This window comes from Papilio machaon, chromosome 21, assembly GCF_912999745.1.
Source record: "Papilio machaon chromosome 21, ilPapMach1.1, whole genome shotgun sequence".
Taxonomy (NCBI): Eukaryota; Metazoa; Arthropoda; class Insecta; order Lepidoptera; family Papilionidae; genus Papilio; species Papilio machaon.
In genome coordinates, this window is record NC_060006.1 from 3,918,339 (window position 1) to 3,939,934 (window position 21,596).

At 32.5% G+C, this 21,596-nt stretch overlaps 3 protein-coding genes across 3 annotated transcripts in view; 2 read left to right on the forward strand and 1 right to left on the reverse strand.

Moving 5' to 3' along the window:
* LOC106721570 (rabankyrin-5) overlaps positions 1-17,703 on the reverse strand; it is a 50,217-nt gene extending 32,514 nt beyond the window's left edge. The window contains exons 1-5 of the mRNA XM_045683286.1: positions 17,579-17,703; positions 17,186-17,491; positions 16,524-16,704; positions 16,191-16,291; positions 15,322-15,458 (exon numbers count right to left, since the gene is read on the reverse strand). Of these exons, the coding sequence (XP_045539242.1) occupies positions 15,322-15,458; positions 16,191-16,291; positions 16,524-16,704; positions 17,186-17,491; positions 17,579-17,582 (729 nt within the window). The 5' untranslated portion in view covers positions 17,583-17,703. The remainder of the gene's footprint in view (positions 1-15,321; positions 15,459-16,190; positions 16,292-16,523; positions 16,705-17,185; positions 17,492-17,578) is intronic.
* Positions 4,531-12,634, forward strand: LOC106721560. The gene is made up of 3 exons (XM_014516525.2): positions 4,531-4,901; positions 10,110-10,271; positions 11,929-12,634. Exons 1-3 carry the CDS (start codon positions 4,856-4,858, stop codon positions 12,198-12,200), a joined length of 480 nt encoding a protein of 159 aa, XP_014372011.2. The 5' UTR covers positions 4,531-4,855; the 3' UTR covers positions 12,201-12,634.
* Positions 17,704-17,991: 288 nt separating the features above from the next.
* LOC106721605 (protein NipSnap) lies at positions 17,992-20,798 on the forward strand. The gene is made up of 6 exons (XM_014516572.2): positions 17,992-18,190; positions 18,274-18,456; positions 18,849-19,017; positions 19,614-19,747; positions 20,022-20,155; positions 20,466-20,798. The coding sequence occupies exons 1-6, from the start codon at positions 18,135-18,137 to the stop codon at positions 20,612-20,614; spliced, it is 825 nt and encodes a 274-aa protein (XP_014372058.1). The 5' UTR covers positions 17,992-18,134; the 3' UTR covers positions 20,615-20,798.
* The last annotated feature ends 798 nt before the right edge of the window (positions 20,799-21,596 follow it).

The following is a 21,596-nucleotide window of genomic DNA, read 5'->3' on the forward strand; positions in this document are numbered from 1 at the left end:
GGTCAAGGCAGACTACTTATTATGAATATGACCTCAAATAGAGAATCGAATCTGTAATGAGAATGTCGAAATATTGCGTTCAGTTAACACTCGATGTGAGAAGCTGTGTAAAATTATTTCGTTGATTAAAAAATCAAATATATACTTCGACTTTATATCAGGCCGTTTTTGGTGTCTAATGGAATGATTTGTTATGATGGTCCTCTGGTGTCCACGGATGTGCATCACGAAGAAAAATAAAGTTAAGGTTTCAAAAGTTGAAGAATATATGTTCACCAAAACATTTCAAATTTTAGAAGGGTTCTACGAGTAAAAAGTTTGGAAACCTCTTTGTAATAATTTTGATCCAAAGATTCAGGAAGACGTATAGATCTGCTTTGTCATATTCTATGTTTATGTTTTGCTGCAGTTGTTGACTCACTATTTCCAACTTCCATATCACTTGTTTGTTACAAATTAATGCATTTTCCTCAGACAATTATATTATTATTTGCATTTGAACTTAAATTATAATATTAAACTAAGATTTAAATAAATGTTTGTATTTGTACTAAATTTCAAACATCAGTGCAAACAGCATACATGTGAAGTGCGTTCACCTACATCATTCGACAAAAGGTTCATAATCTTTCCATTTATATAATTTCATGAATAACAATACTTCACAAAACAATTTGTGTCTAGAAATGTTAATAAAATAGAAAAAAGTCACCCGAACCGAAGGCCCCATATTTTAGTCTAGACGGGTGCGCCGCTAACAAATTGTTATTCGTCACGCAATACTCTTGTGTATTTGAAAAGATCAATAAGGTAAATTAAATTTATTATCCAGAAAACTAGTTTACACAATATATTGAGAAAAAATGGTTCCGAATATTTGTACACAAACAGATGGCGCCTAGTGATTTTAGTAATGCAATTTTTTTTAAAACGAACTTTAAATATTATTATTACATCATCACATGCAAAAGTAACAATGTTACATTTTACACGCGAATTTGGACGATTTTCTAATTGATATAGTTAAAGGTGTTTTAGTAAATATACTTTAAAAATGTTAGTTAATATTCTTAAGAACATGGCACCTACATATTTTAGTAATAATAGTATTTAAATTATTTTCAATTTGGATAATGGCTGATGATTTAGAGAGAAGCTGCATTTGGAATGTAGTAAGTAAAAAAGGAGGTATAAGTATAAATTAATATTGCAGGCCTCATATAAAACCGATGACTCAGAAAAAAAAACAAAGTCTTTGTCCTCACATATGATTTTTTATCGCACAAAGGGTCACAGAACTGAACCGATATGATTCATCAATAATTGTAAATGTATGATTTTATTGTTAGTATACAAATTAAAATAATTACATTCCTAGTTAAATAGAAAGCCTATTCTATTGTTTTCTTATCAATATGTGACTATATTATTTACGTCCATTTATGTATTTCACTTTATGTTTTCCACTATTTATGTGAAGTCTATACTTCTTTATATCTCGATATATCAATATATGTATTACTAGCTGTCGCTGTCGAATCTGTCTGCGCGGAAAAAAAGTAGCCTATGTGTTTTTCCAGACTATGTTCTACAACTATGCCAAGTGCCAATTGTGCCAGTGTTTAGCCGTTTCGGAGATACCTTCAAACATCCATCCATCTAAACATTCGAATTTATAATATTAGTATGATCTTTATCATTGGTGAGGTCTTCAGAAAAGAAGTCAATTTAAAAAAAAACTTAATTTAAACCAAATAGCAAGAAACTTTACAATTATTTTTTTCCTTCTATTAATCTCATTCCAGATATTCGCGTAGTAGATAATCTCTTTCCTGTAAAAACGGAAACGCTTCATAGGATGTTAGCCATTGTTGTAATTAATGGATATTACAATTTAATTAAAATTCCACATTTCTCATTAAAATGAATACTGATCATTGTGAATCATTTTATACAAGAATTTACTGTATTAAGTAATTTATGATGCATGATTTTTTTCAGGTAAAACAAACAAATTATCAACACTAATATAATAACAACTAATCGAATGTAGAGTTCATTGAACACTCATTTTTAATATTGAATTGATAAGACCGATTTAGAATATTGTATTTTAACAAGTACAGTGCTACCGAGTAATCATTACACAAAGATTGAAGCGGCATTGAATGTGTTAACACAAATGTTGTTTTTAAATCGTTACTATTTAATTATGAACCGAACAACATAAAACGAGATAGTTACTGCTATTAAGCTTAAAAACAATTAGGTTAAACATAACTAGGCGTTAATTATAGTACCACCCAGGGATTTAAATTTCAACACACATATAAAAAAACCTACCGTTTATCCGAAACTTTTTATAGACTCAAAATAACGGAGAACGGATAATCGTTTCAAGTGTTAATTTATAATTTAGAATCGACTAGTTTATTTAGGTTGCCTGTTCGCGGCTAAGGTTTAAAACTAAGCTTTATACATTTGTAAAATCATGTACGCAAGTGTTAAGCGTACAAATCATTATATTAATACACGATTGCGGTGCCACTTGTGTTGACACATGTTGTCTCTACTTTGTCAAAGAGAATAAAAGGGATGGCAATATTAATAGAAGTGTAACGACAATCGAAACTCACTGTTACAGCGAAAGAATGAATCACACTCACACAATTTGACATGGACCAAAAGAGATATAAAAATTATTGCCAGATCGTATCAGGCGCACTTTTGTCGGTAGGATGTGGTGGCATGTGTAGATATCACATGTAAGTACTATTAGTGTTCTACGACGATGTAAGGATTAACAGACATTTTTTTTTTATTTGCTATTGAAAAAAAAATATTTGGCTCTCCCGAAAAGTCGTTAATATATCCTCGAAGTCTCGAAGTCTTCGAGATGGGAATTGTTAACTCGTAAAAGCTTGTCTTATCCTAATAGTCCCTCAAATCAACATATGATTTTATTTCCTTAAACGAGGTTTGCTCTTCACAATTCCTTCAATTTTTAAAACATTACATTTATGTTATTTTAAATCATGTCTAAAATTCATCTCAATGAATACATTCATTTGGCATTAAATTAAAAACTATAGATTAACTATAGATACAACAAATATATGGGAAATTTTAATGCAAGACGTAAAGTAATCGAGTGAGCTATTCGTAAAGTAAAATATTTACATTAGCTAAGAGCAGACATCATCTGCTCGTTACAATAACAAACGATATGCTAAGAAACTTTAAAATACTTAATACCATTTAGTAACCCGAAAAATATGCAAAACAGTCTAGAGTCTAGACAGAACAAGGACATCGATCTATTGTTTAAAATTTTAATTGAATTTAAACGTTCAATCATAGCGTAGTCATCATATTATTGTCAGGGTTTCAAATCTTCATAGTCCTCCCCTTTTTAACCCAAAAGGATAGACAGGCGTTACTTGTTTCCATTTGACACGATCCTAAAACACTGTTCCCGACTTTCCTACATCCATTAATTATTGAAGAATACTTTAAATTAAGTAATCCGAAATGAAATGCTAGATTCAATCGTTAATGTTACAAAAAAATTATATACTATATCATATAAGGAGATTACGATTATAATTCAAACATTTGCGAAAGTAACATATCAAACAATCTTTCTTATCAATTTAAATCTTCGATAAAACATGGATAGATTAAATAACAGCTTTGCAACGTTGAACATTGCACAATTTTTCCATTGTCCTCTTGACCTCAATACAAATAAAATTAAAAGCGTGATCAGAAAGTAAAATAGTCATTAACGAAAAACGTAACTTAAGTACAAACATTGTAACGGAATACAGTAAACTATTGGGAAACGGTTACTGACCCTACTATTATCATATACTTAGCATATACGATGCATTTGTAAAAGCCAAAAGTCCATTAATTCATACTTTGACCTCTTTTACTTTTTTGACAATGGGTTTCGACTGTCGTGACTGATAAGTCAAAGACAGTACTGGCAGACAGTAATGGCAGTCGAATTTTACGGTTATATTAAACCTTTACGGTCAAACCTTAATATACGAAATGCTTTTGGTGTACTACCCCAATAAGGTATACACAAGATAATATCAAATATCGAAATTATGCGTTTCTTCACATAAATGTGTGAAATAACCTGTCGTGACCTACTAGTCTTATATGGCGAATAGAGGTAAAACGAAATGTCGCTGTTTCGTACCACCGATCCACTTTCGCTTTCAGAGACGAGTATTGGTATGACAAAGTAGATTTTTAGAAATGAAAGCTAAAATAGTGGTACAGTTTCTACTAATCTACAACGTTGTTAGTGGGTTTAAAGCACTATCTATCCTATTTATATAAATTAAGCGATGAAGTGATCAATTACTTTTTAAACTGTGGAAAATAATTACAGATGAGTTTTCGACAATGCTTCAAAAATAATTATTTATCTATACTATACTTTTATCACAGGCTGATAATACACAAAACATTGTCCTCGAAACAGACGAAAAAAAGATTCGAATGAGAGTCCGCCAAAAGTGTCAGTCGCGCGCCGGCGCCAGCATCGATCGCGTCAATCGGCGCTTGTGCGCTAGTTTAAGGCTCCAATTTCTTCGATATTTGGACATGGCCCGTTTCGCTACTGAGCTTCCTTCCTGTGAATCATGAATTGAACGGAGACGCTTTCAGTCCGCCGCTGGGCACATGGCGCCGCGAGCGTCCCACAAACGCTCACAAACTTCTGCGTTACGTATCAAATATATTTTTATCAGTTAAATGCCGGTCGTAGTTTTAAGTGCCAAGTTTACATGTCAATGCGAAGTATAATTTTTTTTTAGTGTTTGTTATTTTTAAAACAATGGAATTGCAGTTGATTTTAATAGCTTTTCCGTTACTATGGAAATGTAAGTATTTAAATATTTTACGTTAAATAATTTAATTCAATTACTAAATGGTATAAAGAGGAAATAATGTAGACAGAATATTATAAAGGAAGTTGTTAAAGATGCGCAATAGTTAATTATTTGACAATTTGTATTCCGAAACGTAGTTAAAACGGAGACGCTTACTCGTCAACGACTATTATTATTTATAAAAAAAAAATTGACACATTTCCGTATTGATAACTACAAACATTTTAATTAATGTTAAGATAAACGTAATTTGTTTTGACACCAATTATTCGTCAAATTAAATGTAAACAAATGATTATCGTAATTAGTTACATGAATAAAAAACTATTTGGTTTAATCAAAATTGATATTTTCATTTAAACCAATATTAAAAGAGAAACGCGGATATAATTCCACTTTACGCGTCTTTTGTGAGATCGTGTATTACAATGCTTTAGCCGGTCAGTAAGCCCCTCAATTTCTTTATTAAACTCACAATTTTAATATCGTAATAATATTAAAAAATACTAAAATTTGGATGTTTGGATGGATATTTGTAAGAAGGTATATCGGCTCAACGGATGACGCTGAAATTTGGCGTAGATGTAGAATATAGTCTGGAAGAAATACATAAAGTTGTTTAATTTTTAAATTCTATATTTAATCTTGCTGGTATACCATAAATAACATTTGCAAAGTTGACATCTAAAATGTCGTTAAATAAAAGAAAAAAGAAATTGTGCTTACTGGAAATAATCGCGTCACCCTTCACAAGGAATGTTTTCGAGGAAGCATGTATTATATTAGGACGTTGCACTAAATTGTTTAAGCCGCTTTTGAGGATATAATTTAACATCGAAACATGAATGCATTTCAATTGTTTTAATTGTTTACTTCAATACCTTGTGGCGGAAAATCCAACAAACATTCGAATACAAAACCATTTTGAAATAACAGGATAAAAAAATTCATTTCTTGAAATTAAATTCATATTTACCTATTTGTTAAGGAATCTTACTTATAAATGCCAAAGTTTAGATAGATGGATGGATGTTTGTTACAAGGTATCTCCAGAACGATTCAACGGATCTTGACGAAATTTGGCACAGATGTAGAACATAATCTGGAAGAAGACATAAGCTACTTACTTAGTTTATTTTCAATATCGGGCGGACGGAGTCGCTTGCGACAGCTAGTTAATTATAAATATTTCAATTCTATACTAAAGGACATTGATAGTGTAAATTAGTTAATTATTTATACCGGATGAGAAATCAATAATTTTCTCGGAAATTTTCATACATTCATCGGAATGTTGTTGATTCATCGTGAGTAAATTCACAGCGTGTTTTGGTCATCTTTGACATACCTCAGACTATTTGTATTTCTACTTATTTAAGCGCCGTTTTAATATTAGGTGCGCAACTAAGTTCTCGCTTTTTTTTCGATAAAAATATAACTTTATTATTAAAAAATGGTTACAAATGAATCATTCAAAGTATTGCCCATCGCTAGACACAACTTTTTCCCATCTTTCTGGTAGAGCTCGAATACCTTGACGCCAGAAGTGTTCGTCTTTTGAGGCTATCCACGAATCAAGCCATTTTTTGATGTCTTCATATGAGTGGAACTGTTGATCAGCCAGGCCATGGGCCATCGAACGGAACAAGTAAAAATCGGACGGCGCAATATCTGGGGAATATGGCGGGTGGGGTAAGACTTCCCATTTGAGCGTGCCCAAGTAGGTTTTAACAGGCTTGGCAACGTGAGGCCGAGCGTTGTCATGCAGTAAAATCACTTTTTCGTGCCTTTGCTCGTATTGTGGCCGTTTTTCGCGCAGTGATCGGCTCAATCGCATCAATTGAGTTCGATACCGTTCCCCAGTGATGGTTTCGCTCGGTTTCAAGAGCTCATAATAAATAACACCGACCTGGTCCCACCAAATGCACAGCATAACCTTCGCAGCGTGAATATTCGGCCGAGCCGACGACGTAGAAGCATGCCCGGGTAGTCCCCAGGATTTTCTCCTCTTTGGGTTGCTGTAATGAATCCATTTTTCATCACCCGTCACGATGCGATGAAGAAAACCCTTCCGTTTTTGCCGCTGGAGCAGTTGTTCACAGGCGAAAAAACGACGCTCAACGTCTCTTGGCTTCAACTCATAAGGAACCCAAGTTCCTTGCTTCTGAATCATCCCCAACGCATGCAATCGCTTTGAAATGGCTTGACGGGTAACTCCTAATTCTGCAGCAAGCTCTTCTTGAGTTTGGCACGAATCCTCATCGAGCAATGCCTCCAATTCAGCGTCTTCGAAGGTTTTGGGTCTTCCTTCACGTGGACGGTCGTCAATATCAAAATCACCGTCTTTGAAGCGACGGAACCAATCACGGCATGTTGTTTCGCTTAGAGCAGCGTTTCCGTACACTTCTTGAAGCTCTCGATGCGCTTGAGCTGCCGTTTTTTTCGAATGAAAAAAGAAAATCAACACTTCCCGCAAATGACGATTGTTTGGCACGAAATTCGACATTTTTACTTGACCAGAAGTATATAATGCTAAAACAAAATCACTCATGTGTCGCAACGGTTTGTTTACCATATGTCTAAGCTTGGTTCATGACGTTTTGGATATGTCAAAATCGATCAGCTCTTACTGCTAGAGCCATCTACTGACAAACAGCGAGAACTTAGTTGCGCACCTAATAATTTATAACTGACATACAAAGTAACTCTATCATAATATGATAGAGCTTTGATATTAACATATTCTATATAACTACATCGAATATAATAACTCAGTCTTACCCTTCAATAACCTAAAAATATCTTAAGTCTATTACCTACTCTTAGCTCTTAAAAATTATTGTTTTATAATTGCCAAAAACTGCGAGCATTAATTGGACCAAGTTGTTAATTTGCGAGTTCATTGTGCGTTAAATTTGTAGCGTTTATACGACACATTGTTAAGAGGTTGAGAATGTTCACATATCGATGAAAAAATTATACCAAACACATTTATTAAACTGTCGTTAAAACGAGTTGACAAACAGATTTTACTAGTGTTTGTAATTTAAGAGGAAAGGAATATAAGATAGGAATAATAAATACCTAGATGTTTCATTTTAACGCCAATCTTCAGCGTCTTTTTGTTTTACTGACAAGTGACAAGGAGAGAATTGTTTTTCGTAGGCTTGTGTTCTAAATTAAATGTTAGTTAATTAAACACAATTTATTATTATAATTAATTATCAATTTGAAAAAACTGTTTTTACTTAACGATCAGTACTCAACAACGTAGGTACGTATTAACGCATAAACATTTTCCTGTTGTTATTACTTATGTTACAACAGAGAGTGTAATTTAATATAAAATGAACATTTTATCAATTCGTCAAACGCCCACTGAATTTAAAAACTGATACAAATTACAAGCAATTATACGGTAAGTATAAAGAAGTAGTTCCCACTTCACATTAAATACTAGCGGTCGCCAGCAACTTCGTCAGCTCAGAATTAAAAATGTCTATAATATGCCCGCGTGCATCCGTCAAAGTCCTGTCAAAATCGATCCAGCCGTTTCGGAGATTACCCAAAACAAACGAGGACTAAAAAAAATCTTCCAAGCTATGTTCTACATCTGGACCTTCTAACAAATATCCATCGATCTAAACTTTCGCATTTATAACATTAGTAAGATGTAATTATAAAAAAAAACAAGTAAATAAAAGACTTTACAATGTAAATCTAAAACAAAAACATTTAAAATATACTGCTCTGGATTACTATATAAATATTGTGGTTTATGTGTTCCGTCGGCGAGTAAACAAACTTTAAAACATTTATATTTATAAACAAAATAACCAACCTATAAAAATATCGAGTTTATAACACTACTCAATACGCTTGGATAGAATTAAAAATGTATTTACAAAAAAAAAAAGCGGAAAGCATGTTCTACCCAATGATAAAATGATTAAGTAGTTAAGTTCTAAGTATAATAAATCAGTTCAGTTTTAATTAAATATAATTTCTATAACTAAGGGTCTTAGTAACCAATAAACAACTCATAGTGTCGGGAACAGTTCGTTAATGGTCACATTTAAAAGGAAATATTGTTTTTTTTATAACTTATTTATGAAATTGCTCGTGTATTTAGGTCAAGATATTGTATTAAAACTAGATTCTAAAATCGAAATCTCAGTATTTATTACTTATTAGTTGTCGCCCGCGACTCCGTCCGCGCAGAATTAAAAAAAACTTAATTAGTAGCCTATGTGTTCTTCCAGACTGTGTTCTACAATCTACATCTGTGCCAAATTTCATAAAAATTCCTTCAAACAAACAAACATCCATCGATCCATCTAAACATTCACATTTATAATATTAGTAAGATTCTAACTAACACTTTAATGTTTTTATTTAATTAATATTCAAAGCGTCCTTGCGACAAATGCTCAAGCATGTACGAATGTAAAAATGTACGCGCATGATCTCCCACACACATCCGTCCGCGCTTATTGGCCTCATTATAGTTACATAGTTACATAGCGGACCATTTCTATGGATTCTTTGTTCGCAATCGCCATACATTCATCTGCAGATGCGCATCCCAATAACTTAATGAATACTAAACGTGGACGTACTAACGTAGATGTATAATGTTGCAATATCAATGGAGATTGTGGCGCCCTCATGACAAAGTCATTATATTTTTTGTTAGGCTATAAGTTAAAACATTTTTTTATATTTCTCAAATTAAAGTAACTTTCATAAAATTCCTGTAATTAAAGTAAAAGAGATTTAAAATGTTATAAAACAAAAATACTAGCTTGTCGTCGGCGACTCCGTTCGTGCGGAATTAAAAAAAAACTTAATAATCAGCCTACAACTATGCCGTATTTCATCAAGATCCGTTAAACCATTCCGGAGATACTTTGAAACAAACATTCTTACATCCATCTAAACTTTTGTATTTATAATATTAGTAAGATAGCATACAAGTTGATTGGATGGTATGAATGTCATTTCAAAATGATCAAAGTTTCACATAAAGGGTTCAAAATTATTGCCAATCATTAATAAGAAAGATTAATTGTTAATGAAAATCAATATGTCACGAAAATGATATAAGGAAATTCATCATACATTTTTGTTTAGTTGTCTTCTGTGGAACTTGCGGCGTACAGTTTTAAAAACACTAATCTATTGATATCATATTCGCAGTGTCATCAAGCTTGCAATGCTTCAAATGCGACCCGGAGCGGTTGTACAAAAACGACGCGGTGCTGTGCGAGAAATTCGACAGTAGTTCGAATTACGTGGTCGACTGTGAACACTCTTCTATGTGTTATAAGAGGGTTACCACATTGGACTTGGGGAATGGAGGTAAGAACACAATTTACTATGAATATCAGTATTTAATATAATAAACTAGCAAATGCGGAGAGGAATGGGGGAGGCCCAAGTCTAGCAGTTGCCTACTACAGATTGAATGGATAGATGGAAATGGACTCTCATCGCTACTTAAATACATGCTTGTTACACTAAGAATAAGAAAAGGAATTAGGTATGAGGTGTATACGTCATACGTACAAAGCTTTTTTTTTTTAAATAAACACATTTGCACTTTCATTCTACTCTTAATTTTAAGCTAAATTAATAAACAAAGCACCACACTAATGTGTTGGCAATTGATTTCGGAACATTAAGTATTTAATAGTATCAGAGTCTTTGCAGTTAATACGATCATAAAGTCGGCGCCATTTATAAATAAATATGACTAAGCAAATAAGTTTGTTCACACACAGGATGTTAACCACTAGTTGAAATGTTAAAATGAGAAAGTAAACCAAAAAGTTATTACAATTACTCATACGTCATACAACTTATGATCGTATTAAGATTTAATATATGCCATAAATAAGTAAAGAATATATTAGCAATAATATGTTATAGAGTTATTGTTATTATGTTACTTTTATTACATACTAGCTGTTGCCTGTGACACCGTCCGTGTGAAATTACAAAAAAACATAATAAGTAGAATATGTATTCTTCCAGAATATGATCTATATCTATGCGAAATTTCAACGAGATCCGTTGTGCCATTCTGAAGATACCTTCAAAAAAACATCCACCCATCCATCCATTAGTAAGATTATATATAATAAGTAAAGGTTAATCCTACTATATAAAAACAGGCATAAAGTGGCGATTATTAAATTTTTTGATTTTATTTGATTGTAAACAATATATACTGTATTTGTTTATATTAAAGCTTGAATATTAAAATAGCTCAACTTTAATCTTGAGTAACTTAAATAAATTAAATATTGTTTTGGGTTAAATTTAGTACAGCAAAGAAGACATTTTTTGATTAACTAAATCTGTACAAAATAGTTACAATCATATCTGGTTACAACGACATCAAAAGGACTGGCAGTAATCATGTAACTTTTATAAGACATATTTGTATTATTTATAAGGCAGTTGCAGTTCTTGGTCGCAATAACCAATGTCGTCTTAAGCGATGTCTACTGTATTTAGAACATTGTTACTCACGTCTCGTCTACTAGTGTTATATTCCGTTAATTGATTAGGCACGAAGTATTAGCGTCAGGGGGTTGTTTAATTGATAAACTAACTAACGAATGAGTTCACTTTGTACATAAATCTGAACTCCAACTGATGGATGGATGCATGTATTCAACTGTTAAGAAATATGGACATTAATTTAAAATCTTCATAATACTTTTATAACACACTAGCTGTCGCCAACAACTTCGTTCGCGGGGAATTAAAAAAAATGATAAGTAAGTCTATGTGTTCTTCCAGACTATTTTCTACATCTGTGCCAAATTTAGTCGAGATCCATTGAGCCGTTTCGGAGATACCTTCAAACAAACATCCATCCATCCATCGCATTTATAATATTAGTATGATTGCTCTTAGATCCAAAGATTTTTCTTCAGATAAGTTGAAATTAAAAAACACTAAACATGTGTTATTGTTATTAAAAGATTTTTTTCTTTTTCGTTTCTAGTGACTACGAGTACAACAGTACGTGGTTGTGCAGCACAAACTATGAGCGGTAATCAAGCGAAGATAAACGGCAAATGGCGGCCCGTTAACACGATATACGATGTCTATGAAGAGGGATGTTCTTACGACCCTACTGACATCGAACGCACAACAAAATCTTTATACTGTTACTGCCGCGGCGACTTGTGTAATGGAGTAGGAAAATATCAATCAAGTTTATATTTAATGTTAGTAGTTATCATTAATTTATTTATAAGTTACCTAATACTGTGATAACTTTAGCTTTTTCAAATTAAAGGAAATCAACTGGTCATGTATAATTTAACACGTTCACTGCCACCGATAAAATAGTGGCATAGAAAGTGTTAAAATACCTTAATATATGCATATAATGCAATGGAATATAATAAAAAATACTCGTTAGTACCAAAGTAAAGAAACATAAAGAAAGCTAAAAATATGAACCTACTAAAAGATGCGAAACATTCCATATTGTAAGTCCATTAGTGATTTGACTACTAAATGAAAATTGTCAGTGTTTAATGATAGGAAAGTCGAAGAATAAGTACTTTGTATTTAAGTTGGCACGTCACGCAGAGGACTCTTGTTTTCGATTTGCCAACTTAAATTCCGATTATCTACAATTTTTCATAACAATTATTGCTTTGATAAAATATACGTAATAATGTTGTATTATATTTTTATTTCTTAGGGTCAAACCAAATATTTCATTGTAACTGTATGTAAAATAATTTACCATTTAAGTATAATTTAGTATAACATTAAAGAAAGAAAAAAGATTGTTTTATTTGCTGATTACCTACATCATTGATTAAAGATATTATATCGTCAATAGCTTTTGAAATTATCTGAGTTTTTTTTTTCTTACAAGATTAAATTTCAAGTGTGCGATTGTCTCCAGTTAGGATATATTCATTGAATAATATTGTAGGAGAAATAGAAAACAGGCCCACAATCTATAAACATTAAAACATCGCATATTCTACCTCATCTAGAGTTGACCTAAAAACTATGTACTAAATTAAGTAACACTAGCAAGTCGCAATAAAAATAGAACTAGACGTACAAGATTTGTCTATAACAGGCTAGAACAGATCATGTAAGATACTAATGTGGAAACTTGCTTCTTAAAGTTTTTATATATGATCGTATATAAAAATGTACTTTACATTGAACAAAGACGTACTTTTAATATACTGTAATTGAACACATTAGTAGCTGTCGACAGCGAATCCATCCGCGCGGAATTAAAGGAAAAAATAATTTCGAAACCCATACAGCCTTTCTGGAGATACTATCTAATAAATGTCCATCTATCTATACATTTAAACATTCGCATTTACATTAATAGTAAAATAGTAAAAAGTAAGATGTAATTATTATTAACAATCGATGAGCTATTTTTTATGTTTTCAGCAAATAATTTAATACGAATGCAATTTTTTAAATGAATGCATTCTACGATAAAAAAAAGTATTTTAAATAGTAATTTCGATCAGTCGAAATTAAATATAAAAAGGTTCGCGACTCCTGGCTAAAATAAACACAGATGTTGTCTAGACTTGCTCTAACTGGACATGTGTTACAACATGTTCGAATATAGTTAAATTAGAATATATTTCGCGGAACTAAAGACAAACGTAAAAAGTAGCCTATGTGTTCTTCCAGAGTATGATCTACATGTGTGTCAAATTTCATCAAGATCCGTTGACCCGTTTCGGAGATACCTTCAAACAAACATCCATCCATCCAACATTCGCATTTATGATAATAGTATGAGTAAAACACGATTTTTATTTCAAAAGTTATAAACATTTTTTTAATATTGGAAAATAGCTGTCATCCGCGACTCCGTCCGCGCAGAATTAAAAAAAAAAATGATAAGTAACCTACCTATGTGTTCTTCCATACTATGATCTACATCTATGACAAATTTCATTCATCCATTCATCCAAACATTCGCATTTATAATATTAGTAAAATTTACACTAACTGCAAGTGTGATATATTTAGTTAAAAGTAACTCTGAGTACGGCAGTAAATAAAACATATTAAAAATGAGTATAGTAGATCTTAGATATTTTGTCGGCTCATAACTTCGCGTGAGTCGCTGCGCAGAACACAATATTAGTGTAACGGGATGCGGGGGGAGGGCACTGCGCGGCGCACCTTTGCCCGTGGGCCGCCAAGATATTTGAAAAGGACTATACAATAACAGAAAGGAAATATGAATCATACATTTACTAATGCAAGTATAAAAGGTGAATTTGTATTCAACAAGACATCTCTACATCCGTATTAAAAGCGCGTAAATGTCTATTAATGCCCTATCCACAATGCTGCGGTACTATCACTTATGTCACCGAACGATTGTAAACTTCGACAGTTTATAATTCGTAGGGCATATTAGTAATTTATAAACTTCAGAATTGTTAGGCATATGGTTAAGGTATAGAAATAATTCTGATACTGTTTGTGTGTTGTGTTTAACAATAAAAAAAAAAATTGTTGCCAGTATAATGAGCCTAGTGAGTTTATAATATGACGGACTTTACAATCGGTCAGTGTCATCCCAAGGCACTTTATATCAAGATTCAGTTCACGTGTAGACATGCCGGAATTTAACAAGGGCGGCATTCTTTACAGTTTTGTTGTTGTGACGTCAGCTATTGTTTGACTCCCGGTTTCGGTCAAGACGTTCACGTCCTAGACGACCAACAACTTTGATGCCGTTAAAAAACTATAGCAAACTTTTATATAGTGTTCAGAAATAAAAAATTGTATGAGTCAATCTTCGACTTCGATTTAACAATGTAAAAAGTAATATGAAAATAGGTTAATTTAATGAAGACCACACACGCTTCTTAATTTGTATTATTCTGTACATTTTTGTATAATTTCCAATTTACTAGTAAAATATCTAAGACAAACTTTATAAGTAACATATTATCTTAGTAAAAATGAAAATAATGCACGAAAAATAAGTAAAAAAATAATTTAAATACGATAGTCATAGGTTTATTTGAGAATAACGCCATCTAGGTAAAAATTTTAAAACTTCAATATTATAACAATAAAGATACGCTCACCATAGCTTGGACATTTTTTTAATATATAATATTATACATATATATTCTTTATATTATGAATCTACTAATGAATTAATGAAATAATACAGTCAAATGTAGATAAGCGATTTCTCTCTTACCCGAGTTACACGCTTATGGAGGTAGTCTATCAGGACCGGACACTGAATTCTCGCTTATCGAGGTTTGACTGTAATTATCTTAATTTTAACTGGCATAATTTCAATTATAGCTCTATAAAAGAAGCAAAGCAAAAAAGTTACTATTAAAATAGACAAACTACTTACATTAGCATGGTTCTCGACAAGGCAGAGGAAGACAACATCTTCCCGCAGGAGACGTACAGCACCATGCAGTGGCTGCGGGGTCTTGCTCTTCAGCATGCGGTACAGCAGCGCCGATGACATATGCGCGAAGTCATCTCCTACATACACAATTATAACTAATTAATTATTAAAAAAATACTAAATATTAGGTTCCAGGATGGCAAACTTTACGTAAAAAAAAAATCAAATAATAGGACCCATCTGCAAGCACTCCCTTTCGACTAAAATAATTTTTATCAAAATCGGACCACCAGGGGCGGAGTTCCGAGGTAACACATAAAAAAAACAGCCAAATTGATAACCTCCTTCTTTTTGAAGTCGGCTAAAAACGTGCCATTTTTCTAAAATAGACCTGCTCAAATAATGTTGACTTTGTGATTATTGAGAAAATTCAAGCAGTAGGCATCACTCGTGTTGGCTCCTCATGTTACATTTATTTTACAATTTTTTTGTAGTGCATGATGAATTTTGCAAATATTGTGTCACATGCTATTGATTGCCATTGTTTCACCATACCTACTGTATGGAATAAAATAAATCATATCGAGGGGTGAAAGGCTATTTGTTTTAAGCCAAATTTTTTGCGATATTGACTTATAAATTCAGAATAAGGGAATTTTTCTTCATTTAAAACAAATAGCCTTTCACCCCTCGATATTATATTTATAAATTAGCAAAGCAGCCTAAGGTCACACACAGAAAAGATTATCTTTCTAGCAAAAAGAAATGATAGGATGATCTTGTTATTTGTTGTGAGATTCCATATGAATCAAATAGTAATTTCTAGGCTATTGAAACTGCTGCTGTTTGGTTTCAATAATGTGACTGACCTGTGAGATCATCCCAATGTGTTGAAATAAGTCCGGAGCAATGTTCCTTCAGAGCCGTTGCCCCAATCTCATCCGCAGCTGAGTAGAACTTTACGCAGGTCCTTTAATTACAAAAAAAGGTTTCAAAAAATATATTATTATTCATTTTCAAAACATATTTGTCATTCCCAGTGGGTATTGGCCCAATGGGAAATGTATGGAAAATATTTTTTTTGATTCTATGGACTATATATAGGCTCAGTGGGGGAAAATCCCATTGGGCTGATTCATAGATAAACCTAAAGGAGACATCCTACCCACTAGATAAAATTATTGATAACATTAAATGCCTACCTTACACCCACTGAAGTTATAAGGGCTTGCTCACATTTGCCCACTAAGCCATACAACTTGAAGTTAGCTGCACACTTCATGAGATGCAAAGCAAATGCATCTCCTCTTGTGAGGTCTACAACATCTGTGTACAGCCATTTCAGAAGTGCTGAACCCACATCATCGGGCAGGTTAGACCAATCTGAAAATAGTATGTTTGAAAAGAATTAGATGAAATTCTTTCACATGACATGTGACATTAACAACATATTTTTCAATTCTGAGTTTTTATAATCTTTTCAAACGAAATCGCGGGAAAAAGCTAGTAATAAATATGAGATAAGCAAATTAATTTTTTCAGACCAAAAATGTTTTAGTTTCTAAATGATTCAGCAGCTCAGTCAGGGAAGAACAATACTTTTACTTACTTCATCAGCTATGTATACAATATTAAAAGAATTAATTTACTCAAGATTCCTGCCATATTGCATTATCTTCTATCATCAATCCTCAACTTATATCCATATCCATTATCCTTAATCAATACTTTCTATTATGCTTAATGCTAATTTAATTTACTTCAAAGTAAACTTTGATAAATTTAATAACAAAATAAAGCTTCTTCAAGCTTTTGTTAAAGGTATAAAGTCAATAATATGACATATTGTATCTATACAACTTACCTAACTCTGTGAGATTCTTAAGTGCAGCTTCATTCCAATCATCAGATCGTGCATTCAAGACAAACTTATGTCCGGGAACAGACTTGCTCTGTAGCTTAATACTTATATCGGAATATGTCTCCCGACCATATAAAGTGGACACGGTCATGAGTAACCGCGCTACGAAACTAGTTTCACTAAGATCCCCGGCCGATGCTGCCGCAAGTGTATACTTCCTTTCAACTTCAGCACAATGACTTTGTAGCTTAGTGTACTCCTCTTTAAGCAACGCTAAATGCTGCTGAAGCTTTGTCACTTCGCTGGATGCTAAATGATAACAAATAAAATTAAATTCATAAGATCAACACCGCCCACCGATTATTATTGGTGACGTTTAGACTCTTTGATACTTACCCATCGTGAGAACGTAAGATCATATATTTAACGATAAAATTGTTTGCTATTTTAAATGCCTTCGTAAAATAATAAATTAGCTAATACAATAAACGAAAAAAGTGACAATTTTATAGAAGATATTTACTTGACAAGCTGTCATAGACAGTGATAACACTAGTGTTGTACTTGAATGTGTAAGACTTATCAAGTTGAGATTGAGTTCACTTTTATTCCGAAAATAGTAAACTCCAGAAAAACAGTAATGTATTATAAATGAATTTTTTGCTAAGATATGCTATTAGAAGAATAATTACAAAAAATGTATTTTCATAAATTCATTCCTTAGAAAATCAAATACCTTTGTCCAACTTTTGTCTTTACAACTGTCAAAACATGATATCAATGTTTGAGGCCAACTTCGATAGATGTCGTTATTTCACCGAAATCTATTTTCATGATAACCTTCAAGTGATTTTGTCAAATGAATTGATAACAAGCAAGTATCAGCCGCCTCGAAGTAATTGGTTATTAAAAATTTTTCATTACATTAATTCGACCTACTACTACAGCCAAAATGAAGTCTATAAACAAAATTTTAAATATTTGTTCGACACTTCCAAAGAATACAAGGTAAACAAGTATTTTATACATTGTTATTTATTTATGTTGGCCCAAATTTAAATTTGGAATGCTAAATGTAATTTTATTTTAAGGTTGATATCGACAACAAGTAGTAATCTAAACGCCGACGATGGATGGTTATCGAAGTTGCTGGTGCGTAGGATAGAACCGACAAAAGAGTCGCACAGTCGTATGCTCAGCGACAAGGAGATTGTATACGCACTACATACTCATAATATCCGACCCGACTCTGTCGATAAATACCTGAAAAATTAGTAAGTATAACGTATGTGCATTACAGGTCGCAGTCGGCGGCAAACACTCGCCGGAATGTTTGTGATTATGCAACAATCTCGAAATAGAACAAACATTAGCATTTTGAGTTAGCTGTCAAACATTGCATAAACAACTAAGAAATGTTCATGGAAAATTTATAAATATAGAATTTAATCTTTGGACACTATTGCACCCTTAGGAAACACTTGTTTTTGAAAGTCAGATCAGGAACTTGAATTTTAAATTAAGGACATTCCCTTTAGCCGCAGTCCACTGATGGATAAAGACCTTTCCTAAGGCCTGACACATTTGACATTCTTCTTACACAAATAATAGGAAGAACCAATAGTATCTTTAGATATCAAACAGATTGCATGTTACTGTTTTGCAGTAAAACTTCGGTAGAGTTTGTGGAATCAAGAAAAGCAGACCTTGGCTGTGAGCTGGTGGGATCATGGACAGTGTCAGTAGGAGACATGGACCAGGCGTTGCATCTATGGCGTTATGTTGGTGGCTTCGAAAAAATTGACAAAGCAAAGATTTTATTTAAGGAAAATCCAGTAAGTGACATTGGTTTTTATTTGGTTTGTAAAATAAAAAAATAATATAGAAGCATAAAAATACTGGTTTTGGATTGGATTCTCTCTGTGTAATAAGACCTATATCATTGAGTGTTAAAGAGACAAAACTATAAAATTTTGTTTCCAGTTTCCAATGTGTTATAGGATTTTAAATGGCTTGTTTATTTTCAATTTTTTAAATGACCAAATGTTGATACTGGAACGAACCTTAGTGAATTTACAACATATTATGAAATAATATTTTTTATACATAAAATTAAAATTACTTCCAATGCTATGGTAATGATAGTCAAAGGTTAAGTTGCCTACACTAAATAAATGAACTATTATCAGTCATGATATAACAATAATGAAATACAATATTATGATAAGATTAAAATACTAATAAATATTGCCACAGTTGTGATGAAGTGTAAATGAATTTGTATTATAAATACAACTAAATATCTTATATTGTTTTGGTTAAAATTGTGCATATTTATTATGTTTGGGTTAGTCTTAGTAAATTTTAATGAATAATAAATACCAATGCCAAATATCATAAGTAAAAAAAAAATAACACAATATTCATACAGGATTACCGTGCATTAGAGAAGGAGCGTGGTAACTTCGTCCGGTCACGACATCTGCAGTACCTGCTCGCATTCAGTTTCTGGCCTAATGGCGAACCTCGTCAGCCCAACAACATCTATGAGATCAGATCATACAGGTATTGTTCTTGAGTTGACACATCAGGCAGAAGAGTACTCATATGTTATATTAATGCATATTTTATATTATTCTTCTGTACCTCCATTGCTATGATACTTGTGCTGAAACATATTGTTATCCCTCTTTCTCTTTTTGAAAAATTAGAGACAACAATGTCTTATAAAACAATGACACTTGTTGACAAACGGCAGTGAAATAACATAGGTCACATAGGGCAAACTAATTTATGATTCAGAAGATTTTAGGTACTAAAAGATTATTTTTTACATCAGTTTGAAGCCGGGCACAATGATAGAGTGGGGCAACAACTGGGCGCGTGGTCTGACATATCGCCGCTCCCAGAACGAGGCATTCGCGGGATACTTCTCGCAGATCGGACGTCTCTACAATGTTCATCATATTTGGTGTAAGTTGCTCAAAATGATATTTTACCTTATAGATTAAGGTTTTTGACTATCACACACAGCCATCTAGACTTAAAAAAATGAGTGAGTCTGTGCTCTGCATTTAACAGTCGAGGACATTTATTTCCTACCCATTTCGGTGATACTTCATTTGACGCTGACAATTAGGTCTTAAATATGTCAAAATGTTCATTCATGTTAAATTATAGCCATTTTGGTAACAATTAATTCGAGGAGTACGACATTCGATCTTAAATGGATAAACTGTATGTTATTTTGATTTACCTGTTTACAATATCACATTGTTTTCAGGTTACAAGAACTTGCAGGCGCGCCGCGAAACGCGTGAGAGCACATGGCGCAACCCGGGCTGGGACGAGTGTGTGGCTTACACCGTACCGCTCATACGCGAGATGCATTGCCGCATCCTCGAGCCCACTGAGTTCTCGCCTACGCAGTAAACGAGCAATGTATACGGTTGGTTATTAACCCTTTGCATACATATCTAAAACGTGATAAATAATCTATTGTTATTGCAGCCTTTGACAATACGGTTTGAAGTAGAATTATTTTATTTACATTTTACATAATTTTCCTTTCTTTCTTACTTTATATAAGTTCTATTTACTTGAATTAATGAAAAACTTGCAACGGATCTTTTGTTTTGTTTACTAACATCTGGTTAATGTTAAAAAAGTTGTGACTTTCTTGTTTGCAAAGGGTTAATAGTCGAGTATAGTAAAAAGGTTTAAAGTCCAACATCAGTGGAGCCTAATTGAAGCCAATAACGATTTCACTTTGTTACAATTGTCTAAAAATAGTCTCACAATAGTCTTTAGTAATATATACCAAGTGCCTAGATTTAGCAATTCCAGAGGTTAATTACCGTCCTACTCCAAAATTAATACTTTACTAGAAATAAATACAAAATCTTTAACTAAATGTACGTAATTATAATTATTAGCCCTTGTTTCAGCTTTATTTTTTATATATAAAAAATACTAGTTTAAAACATATCAGTACAGTGAGTTAATACTTTCATAATCGTTTAATTTTTCTTACAAATAATTTGAAAATTAAGTCATACCTTAGAAGGCTTATGGTAGATTTAGTATGAAATTATCTTCACAATTTTTTTTATTTCCACAATATTAGTGAAATCGTTACTGGTTGTGTAAATATCATTAAATGAAGGAGAACTGCTTAAAAATATTTTCGAAAACTGCCATTAACAATGTAGCTTCTAATGTACAAAATTTGCTACAAAGGTGCATTTTATAACAACATTTTGTGTTGTGATTGTTTAACCTTTTGGTGTATTTGTTTTTTTTATTGAGCAAACACATTTGCAACTCTATTAAAATATTTGCACATGCAATGACTTAGAACCATTTCAATTTCTTTTTAGCATTTAAGTATAAAGTATATTGAAATCTTTAAACA

What these genes read in the sequence shown, in the direction of transcription:
- LOC106721560 (XM_014516525.2), top strand. Translation starts at nt 4,856, where the DNA reads ATGGAATTGCAGTTGATTTTAATAGCTTTTCCGTTACTATGGAAAT. An exon ending in TTTTCCGTTACTATGGAAAT is followed by an intron (nt 4,902 to 10,109) that starts GTAAGTATTTAA and finishes TCATATTCGCAG; the next exon opens with TGTCATCAAGCTTGCAATGC. An exon ending in ATTGGACTTGGGGAATGGAG is followed by an intron (nt 10,272 to 11,928) that starts GTAAGAACACAA and finishes TTTCGTTTCTAG; the next exon opens with TGACTACGAGTACAACAGTA.
- LOC106721605 (XM_014516572.2), top strand. Translation starts at nt 18,135, where the DNA reads ATGAAGTCTATAAACAAAATTTTAAATATTTGTTCGACACTTCCAAAG. An exon ending in GATAAATACCTGAAAAATTA is followed by an intron (nt 18,457 to 18,848) that starts GTAAGTATAACG and finishes ACTGTTTTGCAG; the next exon opens with TAAAACTTCGGTAGAGTTTG. An exon ending in CAATGTTCATCATATTTGGT is followed by an intron (nt 20,156 to 20,465) that starts GTAAGTTGCTCA and finishes CATTGTTTTCAG; the next exon opens with GTTACAAGAACTTGCAGGCG.